This window comes from Rhinoderma darwinii, chromosome 11, assembly GCF_050947455.1.
Source record: "Rhinoderma darwinii isolate aRhiDar2 chromosome 11, aRhiDar2.hap1, whole genome shotgun sequence".
NCBI lineage: Eukaryota > Metazoa > Chordata > Amphibia > Anura > Rhinodermatidae > Rhinoderma > Rhinoderma darwinii.
Window position 1 is genome coordinate 75,536,878 of NC_134697.1, and position 14,728 is coordinate 75,551,605.

Here is a 14,728-nt window from a genome sequence, read left to right on the forward strand (position 1 = left end):
GTATCAGTGTGATTTATGAAAAAATATTTTTACTTTTTGAGATACGGCTGCTTTGTATCCTGTATCCGTCAGGTCAGCAGGACTGACAGGATCAGTGACACGCAGGATCCACCTCAAATCTATCACATCTAAGATTATAATTTAGCGCAGGGCCCGTTTCACTGATCCCGTCAGTCCTGCTGACCTGACGGATACAGGATACAAAGCAGCTGTATCTCAAAAAGTTAAAATATTTTTTAATAAAACGTAATTACAAAGTTGCCCCAAACACACATTTTTATTAAAAAAAAATAAAACCGACGTGATTTTTGCGACGTTTTTTCCGTAGATAATGCAGGTTTCGTTTTTTTAGCGTTTTTATACACACCTTTTTTGCTATTTTAGAATTTTTATTCATAAAGTTTGAAAATAATAGTAAAAAAATAAGCTTTTTTACGTTTCAGCTATTTTTTTTTTTGGTAATAACATAGTTTTACCCTAAAATAGACCTTTTATTTGTAATCGTCATTGTCTACCGTAAATTTTAATATATTACATGTCTATATTAGGGTAATTGGGTCAGCGCTAGCGTTACAACAATGATTGGCGGGGGGGGGGAGGGCGACGTTTTTATTGGGGTGGGTATTTTATGTGTATTTATTATTACATTTTTTTTTGCACTTTACTTTATTATTTTTTATTACTATGGTCTGTCTCCCAAAGGTCAAAAAAGACCTTTGGGGAACTTTATATATTTTTTTTCTTTGTTTTACACCATCTTTTCCACTGTAACTGGAGCTGCACAGCAGCCCCAGTTACAGGGGAAATCAGCCCTCTCATAGTGACGATTGTCACTAATAGGGCTGTGCTGGGTCTAGTAAGACCCAGCAACAGTCTGCCACTAACGGCACCCGGCGATCATGTGACCAGTCACATGATCACCGGGAGGAATAGAGACAGCGCCGCTGCTGCTGTCTCTATTCCTATACACAGCGTTCATTGAGCGCTGTGTAAAAGAGATCAGAGAAGACAGAAGCAGCGAAAGCTGCTCCTATCTTCTCCTCAGGGTCCCCGGCAGTCACTGACAGCCGGAGACCCGACATTCAGCTGCCCGATCGCGCGGGCAGCAAGTTAAAACCCGAGCCGTAGAAAGTCTATGGCTCGGGTTTTAAGGACCCGTCCCTGACCGCTGGCCGTAAAAATACAGCCAGCGGTCGGGAACCAGTTGGGCAGGAGGATAAGCCTATACTGACCTCAGCGCCGGTGACCGCCCGCCCGGCTCTTCTCCCTCCTGCTGCTTTGGAGTAACAGAACAGCCGTCCGTCGCTGTTCTGTTACTCAATGGCGGCGGCCCGCACTTGTCAGGGAGGCGTGTCCTACCCCTTTCCCGGCCAATTCCCTGCTCCTCCTCATCTTCGGCACTTAGCAGCGCTAGCGCGCTGAATAGATTTAGCAGATGATGTGCGGTTCGGGCTGCCATGGGCCCCCTGGGAGCCTCGGGCCCCGGGCGGCCGCCCGAAACGCCCATATGATAATCCGCCACTGCATATAGGACCCATATGGGAAATGTAATTGGTGCTGTTGTTCTGTAGTAGGCTTACACTATGGACCATCATGTTATTGAGCTCAAGCAGTGTAAATGTTTAGCATTGTTTCTGAACAACGTTCCCTCCATTAATTACTTTCCATCTTTGCCAATTAGACACCACATAGAGGATTCTTCTCTAGCCTCTTGCTCCATGTTCTGATAATTCGGTTATAGTTCACAAGGCAGATTTTATAATAATGCGTTCACAAAACCCTTGTTCTCAGTGCTATGAATGCAGCCTTTTTACCATGGTATGCAAATACGATTTAGAAAAGGTGGAATGGGGGGGCTGTGAAGTGAAGGATCCTGCTCCCATTCACATCATTAGGGAATTCTTCTGGGGATTGAGATGTTTCAGACATAACTACTAAGAAAAAAAAAAAAAAAGATTTTACATAATGACTTGCATGATGCTTCATGACAAACAGGCCCTTTAAAAGGAAGCCTTTCTAGTGTGCGCCTGTGTGAAGGGAAAGCAGCAGACAGTTCAGCAGGGTGTTCGCACAATTTTGCAAACATGGTCACATCTTACCCGCTTCCTGAAGGTTTCTCAGAGATTGAAGTATTCGCCATTGGTACAACTCTTCTGGTAGAAGGTAAGATCTTCATTTTGTAGTTGTCTCTGGGTTCTTTTCAATGCTGTCAGAGAAAGTAAAAATCAGCCATAAGAGTCATGTTTCTATGTTTATTTCACAGCTGCCCAGATATTCTAGTGCAGAGCAAAGCCACAAATGTGGAAACATATTATTTATCCTTAGCAGGTAGCAACGATTTTACCAGCATATTGTTTTATTTTATTTTTTTGTAGTGACAGAAAACACTCTAAACTATTTTATTACATATAGTATCCCAAACAGTTTTGCAGCCGATATTTAGAAGAATGATTTAATGTCTCCAATATATTTGTAAACCAACCTACCAACAGGTGATATGGTAATACAAATAGATAAGAGCAAAACCCAGCCATACATTATCTAAATCAACAGATACCAATAAATGTGTTGCATACTAGAGGTAAAAAGGATACATAAAATAGAAGGAAATGCAGATGTAAATGTGTAATAAACTGCAGGTACATCATGTCATCAACTCATCATGTCAATGTCAACAACGAAATGAAAAATGAATGAAACCAGTGATTCAGAGGCGGCTGCGTTCTATGTGTTTTCCTTGTTTCTTGCATATGTTTTGACGCTGCTATAATAAGACTATCAATCTTTTTCTTGGCTTTTTCGATGCTGCATAGGTATTTACGAGATCTCGTGTATCCTAAGACTACATATTGGTTTGCATGTAATATTTTGCTGCAGTTACTGCCTCTTTGTGGAACTAGTAACTAATGAGCAGAATCCCATCAGGGGGGAACCCTTAGAAGTGCTAATAATTGGAAGAGCTAAGATTAGTGCTGATCAATATATAACATTTCTTGTTAGACTGGGTTGGTGGAGGCCGAACAAGCGGCAATCGAACTCGGACTATAAATCACAATGTGGCTGCTGGTAAAGATTGATATGAGAAAACCTGCTTATGGGTTGAAGATTCTTTCAATGTTTCCTTTGGTGATGACGGATGATTTATTTCTTGCAGCTCTGCTTGGGTTCATTTTAAATGGTCTGACAATCCTTTCTTTCTACAAAATCAGAGAGCTCAGGACACCTAGCAACCTGCTCATAATAAGCCTGGCAGTGGCAGACACTGGACTCTGTATTAATGCCTTTGTAGCTGCCTTTTCCAGCTTCTTAAGGTAAAATATTCACCATTAATGTGTTATATGAACATATTTCAGGCCAGGCATATGTACATGGGAAATCAAATGCTTCTAAGTAACATGGCAAACTAATGGCAGAAACTATGACAGCATTTAAAAAAGGGCTAGATGACAACTGGCATTGAGGGTTATAATAAATCTAGCAGTGAATGGTGTGGAATTGATGAGGAAAGGTTGAATCTGCTTGTCATGTCTTTTTTCAACCTAAGGCTATGTTCAAACATAGTGTAATTGCTGTGGATTATCCATTTCGGATTTCCGGATGGAAAATCTGCAGCGTATTACAGTAGCAGCAAAGTGGATGAGATTTTAAATATCTCATCCACACGCTGCAGAAAATGTCCATGCAGAAATTGACATGCGGAGCAGATTTTTTAATCCACGGCATGTCAGTTTAGACTGGATTCACACATCTCGTATTTGTTGCACGTCATCGACACAGATTTTGATTCAGTTTTTTAGCCAAAGCCAGAAGTGGATCCATGAGGAAGGAGAAGTATAAGTTCTTCCTTTATATTTCCCGTTCCTTTTGATACCACTTCTAGCTTTGGCTAAAAAATCTGCAACAAAATTTGCAACAAATATGCAGTGTGTGCGGAAGGTTTGCATATTTGTTACAGACTTTCCCTATTTAGTTGTGGAAGACAGATTCTGTAAGAAATAGCAAATGTTGCGATTTTTGCTGCTGAAAAGTCACAAGTAAAGTAGAGAAAATAAAAATAGTCCATACTCACCTCCCCTGGCGCTCCTAAAGCGGCGCGTCACTCCTCCCCGTATGGTCTCAGGCTGCAACTGTCACATGGGAGAAAATGTCATCCCAGAAAACCGGCAGCACAGAGACCAGCCCAGGAAAGAGTGATGCCTCTATGGGAGACCAGGGGTAGGTGAGTATGGACTTTTTTTTAATACCATCATCTGGTGTCCGCCGCGGCATGTCCGCAGCGACAAATCCGCCTGAAAGTCTGCACCAAATAAAACATGATTTGGTGCAGACTTTCGGACGGGATTTCCTGCGGTGTCTAGGTTGGATTTGCGGCAGAGGTTTAAGCAGTGAATCCGAGCCATGTAAACCTACCCTTATTTACTATGTAACAATATGGCCTTGCGCATGAGCCCTAAGGCCAGGACTACACCTACACTTTTTGTTGTGAGATTTTACAATTTTATCTTGAGCTACAGCTGCAGTCCAGTATATAGAGTTGCACCAAAGTTAGTGCACTCCAGTGAGCTGCAGCTCTAGTAAGAGGAGACAGACGAGCGGTATTCACATCGGAGTTCTGTCCGAGTATATAACTGACTGCACACGGACACTGACGCAAGTCAAAGGACTCATTAACATGCCTGATTTTTGATAATCTGTGCAGAGATACTGCAGCATGCAATAGTTTTGTCCAGTTCTCCCATTAGACGCGCCCATTAAAGTCAAAAGGTCAGTTAAAAAAAAATCGGACAGCGCACTGACGTTATCCGAGTCCGGTTTATTTTTCACTGATGGATTTATAGAAGATGATGAAAAAAAAACAGTCAGGTTCTTGTCACGAACATGAAAAGCTGAGAATGGCTGAAGCTGCACTGACGTTAAGAACTGACAAACTGAACGTACTCTGACACAATACTGATTGAACCTTCTTGTAAAATCGTCAGTATTCCCCTGAAGAAATATTGATGATTTTAACAACACTCGTCTGAATACAGCCTTACAATAGGAACATTTTGTTACAAAATATCTTACTGTAATCCTAGCCTAAAGAGAATTGGTTTAGCTGCTTTTGCAAACAAATTAGTTAAAGGGGGTTGCCAGGATTAGAGAAAAAGGTCTGCCATCACCTATTGTCAATGGTGGATCCTGTCTTATCAATATAGAGGTATGATCTTTCATTGTAATCCTGTATGTGATGATGAGGCTGGGTTCACACGACCTATTTTCAGACGTAAACGAGGCGTATTATGCCTCGTTTTACATCTGAAAATAGGGCTACAATATGTTGGCAAACATCTGCCCATTCATTTGAATGGGTTTGCCGACGTACTGTGCAGACAACCTGTAATTTACGCGTCGTCGTTTGACAGCTGTCAAACTATGACGCGTAAATTGACTGCCTCGGCAAAGAAGTGCAGGGCACTTATATACATTATATGCAGGACACTTCTTTGCAACGTAATTTGAGCCGTTCTTCATTGAAGTCAATGAAGAGCAGCTCAAGATTACAGGCGTCAAAGACGCCTCGCATAATACGAGGAGCAGCATTTACGTCTGAAACGACGCAGCTGTTTTCTCCTGAAAACAGTCTGTCTTTTCAGACGTAAAAGCCTCTCATCGTGTGCACATACCCTAATGAGATAAATGCTGAGAAGTGATCTCTACAGAACAGGAAGGGTCATTATATTGTTAGGCTCAGTGGCCAGAGTAGAAACTGCAAGGTTTGGGGATTTTTTTTTAATATAGATAATGAAATCACCATAAAAACTTGATTTAAACAATAGGTAATTTCCTGATGACATATTTTCTTTAAAGGGGTAGTCTTACCAATACAACTCCTTTTTAGAAGCCCTATTAGAGGGTCAGAGATCGCCGCGCAGATTACTTCTTTAAAAAAAGGGTGTCTTGATGAGACAATTACTTTAAATGGGGTTGCTATACCAGACACAGACCATTCATAAGCGTGACACTGTTTCTTAAAAAAAATCAGATCTTTCTTTTCTAATCCTGAACAAGCACTTTAATGTCATACTGTTTGCATGTTTAACTAGGGACAGTTGTAAATGAGAGATGTCTTAACCCCTTAGTGACCAGCCCATTTTAGGCCCTAATGACCAAGCTATTTTATTCGTTTTTCTATAGTCGCATTCAAAGAGCTATAACTTTTTTATTTTTTCGTCTACACAGCTGTATGAGGACTTGTTTTTTGCCGGATTAGTTGTGCTTTTTAATAGCACCATTTTTGGGTACATATAATTTTTATATTAACTTTTATTAACCATTTTGGGGGGGATTATAAAAAAAACCTGAAATTCCGCCATTGTTCTATGCGTTTTTAAATTGACGCCGTTCACTATGCGACGTAAATAACATGTTACCTTTATTCTATGGGTCGGTACGATTACGGCGATATCACATATGTAGAGTTTTTTTTATGTTTTACGACTTTTGCACAATAAAAACACTTTTGAACTAAAATTATTTGCTTTTGCATCGTCGCTTTCCAAGAGCCGTAATTTTTTTATTTTTCCATCAATGTAGTGATTTTTTGGGCTTGTTTTCTGCGGGACAAGACGTAGTTTTGAATGGTACTGTTTTGGGGTGCATGGGACTTATTGATTCATTTTTATTATGACTTTTTGGGGGGGCAATGGAAAAAAATTGAAATTTCGCCATGGTTTTTTGCGTTTTCTTTTTACGGTGTTCACTTTGCGGTTTAAATTACATATTAACTTTATTATTGGAGTCATTACGGTCGCGGCGATACAACATATGTGTACTTTTTTTTTTTTTTTACACTTTTACTAAATAAAACCACTTTTTATGGAAAAAAATGGTTTTATTCATTTTTTTACTGTACTTTTTATTAATAATCTTTATTTCACTTTGATGACTTATTTTATTAGTCCCACTAGGGGACTTTACTGTGCGATATTCCGATCGCTGCTATAATGCTCTGGTATACTTCGCATACCAGAGCATTATTGCCTATCAGTGTAAATCTGACAGGCAATCTGTTAGGACGTGCCTCCGGCGCGTCCTAACAGGCATATGTCCAGGGCAGACCTGGGGGCATATATCAGGCCCCCGGCTGCCATGACACCCCATCGGAGACCCGCGATTGCATTCGCAGGCCGCCGATGGGTGACAGAGGGAGTGCACTCCCTCTGTAAACAAAGTTAAATGCCGCGGTCGCTATTGACGGCGGCATTTAACGGGTTAAACGGCCGCGATCGAAGTATACTTTGATCGCGGGCGTTGGAGCAGGAGCTCAGCTGTCATCAGACAGCAGAGCCCCGGCTCCTGCCTGCACGGGAGACCCGTGCAGGACTTAGACTAGGCTGACGTGAAAAGGCGTCAGCCTAGCCTAAAGCCCATTAGTGACCGACGTAAAAAGGCGTATTAGTGGTCACTAAGGGGTTAATATCATTGGTTGGCCTCCGTACATGTTTACAAACATTTACTGACTAAGCGATTTGTTTTTAACCCCTTAAGTATGTGGCCTAGTATGGTTTTATCCCCTTGCCCCTGCAGCCATTTTTCGGTTTTATATTTAGATTTTTTTTCCTCCAAGCCTTTTAAAAGCCATAACTTTTTTATTTTTCCGTTGACATAGCTGTATGAGGGCTTTTTTTTTTTGTTGGCGGAATTAGTTGTAGTTTTTAATGCCGCCATTTAATGTACTAAATAATGTACTGGAAAACTGAAAAAAATTATCTTTGAGGGGTGGAATTGGAAAAAAACTGGGATTCCTCTATTGTTTTTTAGGTTTTGTTTTTACAGCATTCAATGTGTATAAAAAAGCAAATTCTCCGGGTCAATATGATTAGGGCCATACCAAATTAATATTGTTTTTTTTTTTATGATGTACTACTTTTACAAAGAAAAAACAATTTTTTAATTGTTTAAAAAAAAAAATGTTTTGGGTGGCCATATTCGAAGAGCCATAATTTTTTTATTTCTATGTCGTTGGAGCGGTGTGAGGGATTTTTTTTCAGGTTAGCTGTAGTTTTTACTGGTACCTTTAATGAGTAAATGCAGCTTTTTGATCACTTTTTATCCCAATTTATTTGGCAGTTAAAGTAACTAAAAAACAGCAATTCTGGCATTTTTCACAGCGTTGTGGGATAAATAATGCTACATTGTAATAGTTCAGACATTTAAAGATGTGGTAATGCAAATTATATTAATGTTTTTGTGTTTTAAATTACTTTAGGGGAAAAGAGTATTTTTAACTTTTTATATGTTTTCTTTTTTGTGCAGTAATAAAAACTTTAATTGTTTTTTTTGTCTCCCTAGGGGACTTGAACAGGTAATACCTAAGTATTGCAATGTATTGTACTACAGTATGTACCACCTTAATAGGGCTTAATAGAAGCACCAAGATGGCAGACCTGGTGGGCCAGTATTAAGCCCCAACACTGTCATTACAACCATCGCCATCACGGGGCGGCGATGGGGTGATAGATGGGGTTTCCCTCTATCTAATGGATTAGATGATGTGTCATCTTAGTGGTTAAGGGGGCGGGATTGGAGTAAATCTCTGATTTCGGACATTACAGTATAGTGTCGGCTGTAAGCTACAGTTGACACCTGCTAACTATTGAGCGGGCTCAGCCCTTGATCAGGCTTCATACTCCCCCTTCCCGGCTATGACGTACAGTTATGTCAAATGTTGTAAATGGGTTAAAGGCTTTATACACCTTTTAGGTTTTTTTTCTGAAATGCCTATATTTTTGTTAAAAATTTCTTCCGTAATTTACTGTTATTCTTAAATAAAATGCACCGTGGATCCACTTTGACTTGATCAGAATTAAGCTTAGAACATCGCTCAGGAGCTGCTGGTGACCAAGCCGTCAGAACAGCTAACTGATGGATTCGGCTGGCAGCAGCTTTTTTCGGCTTCCATGTACCATGATACATAGAAGCTGCAGAAGTATTATAGTGCATATTTTATTTATAAAAGTCGCTGCATTCCACAATCCATAACATTTAAATTTTTCCATCGACTTAGCTGTATTATTGTTTGCTTTTTGTGGAACAAGTTAACGTTTTCATTGCCATCATTTTAGGGTACATACAACTTTTGATCACTTTTTATCCTGTTTTTTTTTTGGTATGCGGAGTAAACAACAAAACTGAATTCTGGCTTCGTTTTTAAGGTGTTTTTTTTATGGCATTTAACATTAAATATGGGATATGTTTTATAGTTCATTGATGCGGGAATACCAAGTATGTGTTGTTTTTTTAATCTTTTACATTTTAAATTTGTTTTCCATTTTAGCTCTGATCCTGGCCATTGCCTCAGGGTGTTAGCTGTATGTTACAGCTGACACGCACTGAAGATGGCACAGGCTCAGCTACTGAGCCTGTGCCACCCAAGAGCTGTTCATTTACAGGAAAGAGTAATTGTGCTAGTGGTGTTGAGAGGTCAGCTCTCCTGTTAGCCAAAACAGCACAAAAAAAAATATTGTGCCATTTCAATAACAGAAGAGTTCAAAGAATACACCAGACTCCTAGTGTTAAGTATGATGTATTCATGAGGGTCACGCTCCTCCAACCTTCCCCTGCCCTTCTCATTGTGATTGTAAGGCTGCTGTATATACAAATATTCCACAGCTAGCCGTCAATCACTGCCGAGAGGGACAGCGGGAGAGGAAGAGTGCTGACCACTCCCCTTATAAATACACTACACTTATTGCTATGAGTCCAGTGTATTCTTTGATCTCTCCTATAAGTTAAAGAGGCTCTGTCACCAGATTTTCAAACCCCTATCTCCTATTGCAGCAGATCGGCGCTGCAATGTAGATAACAGTAACGTTTTGTTTTTTTCAAAAACGAGCATTTTTGGCCAAGTTATGACCATTTTTATATTTATGCAAATGAGGCTTTCTTAAGTACAACTGGGCATGTTTAAAGTTATGTCCAACTGGGAGTGTATTGTGTGTGTACATCTGGGCGTGTTTACTTGTTTTACTAGCTGGGCGTTGTGAATAGAAATGTATGATGCTGACGAATCTGCTTCATCCACTTCTCTTCGTTACCACCCAGCTTCTGGCAGTTCACAGACACACAGCGTGTCCTCGCTCATCCGACGCGATGAAGTTCCTGTGGGAGGAAGTGAGTAACGTCACAGCGTGATCTCGCGAGGACACTGCCAGAAGCTGGGTGGTAACAAAGAGAAGTGGATGATGCTGATTCGTCAGCATCATACACTTCTATTCACAACGCCCAGCTAGTAAAAGAAGTAAAAACGCCCCGATGTACACACACAATACACGCCCACTTGGACATAACTTTAAACACGCCCAGTTGTACATAAGAAAGGCTCATTTGCATAAATATAAAAATGGTCATAACTGGCCAAAAATGCTCGTTTTTGAAGAAAAAAACAAAACGTTACTGTTATCTCCATTGCAGCGCCGATCTGCTGCAATAGGAGATAGGGGTTTGAAAATCTGGTGACAGAGCCTCTTTAAATTGCACAATATTTTTTCAGACCGTTTGACTTAAAGAGGAGCGGGCCTGCATCTCAGCATAGTCTGATGACACATCCGCTTTAAAAAAATGGCCTAAAAAAGAGAAAGTTCTCTAATGTTTCTATCAATATCTTTGAATATCATTAATAATTATTATTTATTAATATAGCACCATCATCTTCCTTACAGGCGTACAATATGGTACAAAGCAGAGGTGATTTGAGGATTGAAGGTTCAGTTCCAATAGTACTTAAGATATGCCTTTATTTTTATACAAATTTTTTATTAAATGTTGCATGGGACATTTTAGGTTATTTATTTTGCACTAGAATTAATTTATGGCCCTAAATGTAATTTCCGTTATTGTCTATAAATGCTGTTTTCCCTAAGGGCACTGCGGGTTTATTTTCATCAAATTAATGTTATTCTTTGTATAATGAAAGGCTATACATTTTTCATGTTAATTTCTGTATCAATTCTGCACAGTTTTCAAGATCTCTGATTGCAGTTATCCAATAGCTTTATAGGGTAGTAAAAATCATCTACATCTGACTGCACATACCATTAGTAGATAAAAGGATTCCAAGTCAAAACAGTTGTAGGTGTAAAGTAGACTTTAATAAAACTCTGGTTACTATGTGTTATGGGAATCTACCCTTTCTTCTTCAAATAATGCAGAGATTGAAGACACAAACAGCACAAAGGGTTAGATACGTTAAAAAAACGTTAAGGGGCAGTTCAAGGGTCAAATTGCTAAATAAAACTAATAAGACAAAATACATTAAGTGCGTCTCAAGCTTTATCCATAGCCCTTTTCCTTTACTAATCCAACGCTCCATTTTTCACGTCAGTGATAGAACGTCTCCTGTAGGCTCCTTCCACAGTTAGTATACTTATTACCTTACAAATGTCATAGTCATCGCCCTTGGTATCTGACGCCATAATTATCGTGGTTTACCAAAAATTTCTTTTATTTTTTTTCTAAAGAGGTTTATCCCATATTTACCACTATACGATTTTTAAAGTTCCGAATGTGTCATTTATTACTTTTATTAAAGTCTATTTTGTAGCCACAACCAGGGTGCGCAGTCAGATAGAAGATGAATTTTTTATCCTTTATAAACATTTAAAGCTATTTCATATCTGTGGGACTGAAGATTCCTAAGTGAGAGGTCTAAAGGCCCTTTTATACCGGCCGATAATCGTCTGGTGCAGCGAGCGACGATCAACAAGACAACGTTGATCGGCGCTCGTTTGCTTCTGTCACACGGAGCTATGGATGGGGATGATCGGTCGTTACTCTCATCACTCGTCCCCATCTATTATTATCATGTTTACACCGGGAGATGTGCTGCCGACAACGAAAATATTTCATTTTTTAAAACGATACGACCAGCAGACGATCGAGAATTTGCTTGTTCATCTGCTGATCGTTCCCGTGTTTACACAGGGCAGTTATCGGAACGAGCGTTATATGAATGATGGTCTGCCAGATAATCGTCCTGTGTAAAACCCCCTTCAGTCACTAGCAGTACACATATATCTACATGTTTATACGAGCGTTGTGTCTCCATCACAACCGTATAAGGTGAGTCACTAAGCTGTTGTTCTCTGTTATCAGCCACCGTTTCAAGAACTTACTACCCTATGAAGCGCATTGTTTCCAGTTTTTTCCCCCTTAGTTATTGCAGGCAACCAATAGGAATCTTGATTATTTACTTCCAGTGTATAAAACGTCTCTTCTGGACATGTGATGAACACGCAGGTGCACCGCTCCCATACAGACTCTATAACTGTAGTCAGTCTTGCATTTGAGTGTCCATCAAGATTTTTTTTTTTAATCCAATGAAGGATCCTGTTGGATGCCTGCAAGCAGAGATATTAAAAACTGTGAGAAATGAATACAGAAAGTATAATGAACTTTTCATTATATAAAGAATAACATTTATTTGTGATATAAGGTATACCCCTTTATAAGCCACGTAGTATTTTATTGTTAAACTGCTGCATCATTTTATGGTAGGTAATGTGACACTTACTATATCTGAACAGTCTACCTTAACATGATTATGATAATTACATTATGAGAAAAATCAGATGTTAATAATACTTAATACTGCCTTCTTGATAATTCTTCTTGCCTTTTTTTTAATTTATTTTTTAACCTTTACAGGTATTGGCCCTATGGGTCAGAAGGTTGCCAAGTTCATGGATTCCAGGGTTTTGTTGCTGCTTTGTCAAGTATCAGCTCCTGTGCGGCAATTGCATGGGACCGTTATCACCAGTGCTGCACTCGTAAGCAAATCTCACACACACACACACACACACACACACACACATACCCACATACACAGATATATACACACACACACACACACAGATATAAACACACACACATATACATATACACACACACATACATATACACACACACATATACACACACATACACATATATATATATATATATATATATATATATATATACACATACATATACACACACACATATACACACACATTATATATATATATATATACACACACACACATTTACACACACACATATACACACACACACGCATATACACACACACGCACACACACACACACACACACACACACACACACGTTTAGAACCCAGACTTACTGTATAACTCAGTATAAACTTTGCAGGTAGCAAGCTACATTGGAGCACTTCAATATCTGTGGTGTTGTTTGCCTGGGGGTTTGCTGCTTTCTGGTCTATGATGCCACTCTTCGGATGGGGTGAATATGATTATGAACCTTTAAGAACATGCTGCACACTGGACTACTCTAAAGCTGACAGGTAAAACGGCTTTGTGACACTAAAACACATCTACATTGCCATATACCCTTTGTCGTTAATATTATAACTGCATCTGGATGTGCTGAGGAAGAGAGAGACGAGTTATCATCAGCCATGTGGGCAGAGGAAGCCAAAAATGAACTTACTGTAAAGTGAAACTCTATTTGTAGGCATTTCAGATACGTAAAAAAAAAACACTTTATAATATACATCTAATATATACAGTAAAATGCATTTGTTTTTTGTTTTAGTGACCTCTGAATCTGACTTAAAGGGAACCTGTCTTGTTGAGCATGAAGTCCAATCTGCAGGCAACATATTATAGAGCAGTTGGAGCTGAGCTGATTAATATATCGTTTTGTGGGGGGGAAATTCAGAATAACTTGTAATTTATTCATTTAAATTCCTTGTATTCTAAGCTTAGGAGTCCAGTGGGCGGTCCTATAGAATAGGCTGTCAGTCATTGAGAGATACCAGTCACTGGACTCTTATGATCAAAATTAGCAGGGATTAAAATGAATTAAAAGTTATTCTCAATCTTTTCCCACAAAACTATACATCAATCTGCTCAACTGATCCTGCTCTACAGTATAACAAGTTGCCAGTAGATCAGAATACATGTTCAACGTGATAGTTTTGCTTTAAACTAGACAACACCTTCTAACATGAAAGGTTCCCAATGATGAGATACGTAATCGAGGGAGGACCGACTGCACGTACCCACGCAATTAGCTGTATTGGCAGAGGAAAATCATTGGTTCATGGTTCTGTAGGGGATGTGACCCATTAAACATTTCCTATTGATATTAATAGGTTGTCCATGTAATGCATAGACGACATGGGTTCTACAGAGGGAGAGACTTTTTTAAGAGGTTTCCCCTCTGGTTAATAGAGGAGAATCCCAAGCGGGGATTTCCCTCTATTAAATCCATATCCCATAATAAGTCATCTGGATAAGAGATGACTAAACCAGACAACTCCTTTAAATATCTTGGGTTTCAAGAGCGCTAATGAGATTACTGCGGGCTCTTTCTGTGAGAAAAAGTGCTTATGCTTAAGAGCAGAAAATAAGATGCCATTGTTACATAAAAATGTAGGGAACTCTGTAAATACATTGCGTTGTATTCATCCTGTGTTACAGACTGTATTATGGCTTAGTACGTCATTCCCAAATCTGCAGGTTTCACAGTTTCAATTATCCGGCATTCCCTGCTATTTTTGGAAGATAAAGCAGTGACCTGATTTGCTGTTATGAGCCACTGCTCCACTTTCGCCTTAGGCCACCTCACACGGCAGGGTTTTGGTCAACATTTTGCTTCAGCATTTGTAAGCCAAAGCTTCAGGGAAAACGCATAATGGAAAGATTTGTGCCTCTTCCATGTTT

At 39.5% G+C, this 14,728-nt stretch overlaps 1 protein-coding gene across 1 annotated transcript in view; it reads left to right on the forward strand.

Annotated features, from left to right (window-relative positions):
- The first annotated feature begins 1,968 nt into the window (after positions 1 to 1,968).
- RGR (retinal G protein coupled receptor) overlaps positions 1,969 to 14,728 on the forward strand; it is a 36,228-nt gene continuing 23,468 nt past the window's right edge. Inside the window, exons 1-4 of the mRNA XM_075841748.1 lie at positions 1,969 to 2,163; positions 3,155 to 3,311; positions 12,688 to 12,809; positions 13,191 to 13,344. Of these exons, the coding sequence (XP_075697863.1) occupies positions 2,085 to 2,163; positions 3,155 to 3,311; positions 12,688 to 12,809; positions 13,191 to 13,344 (512 nt within the window). The 5' untranslated portion in view covers positions 1,969 to 2,084. The remainder of the gene's footprint in view (positions 2,164 to 3,154; positions 3,312 to 12,687; positions 12,810 to 13,190; positions 13,345 to 14,728) is intronic.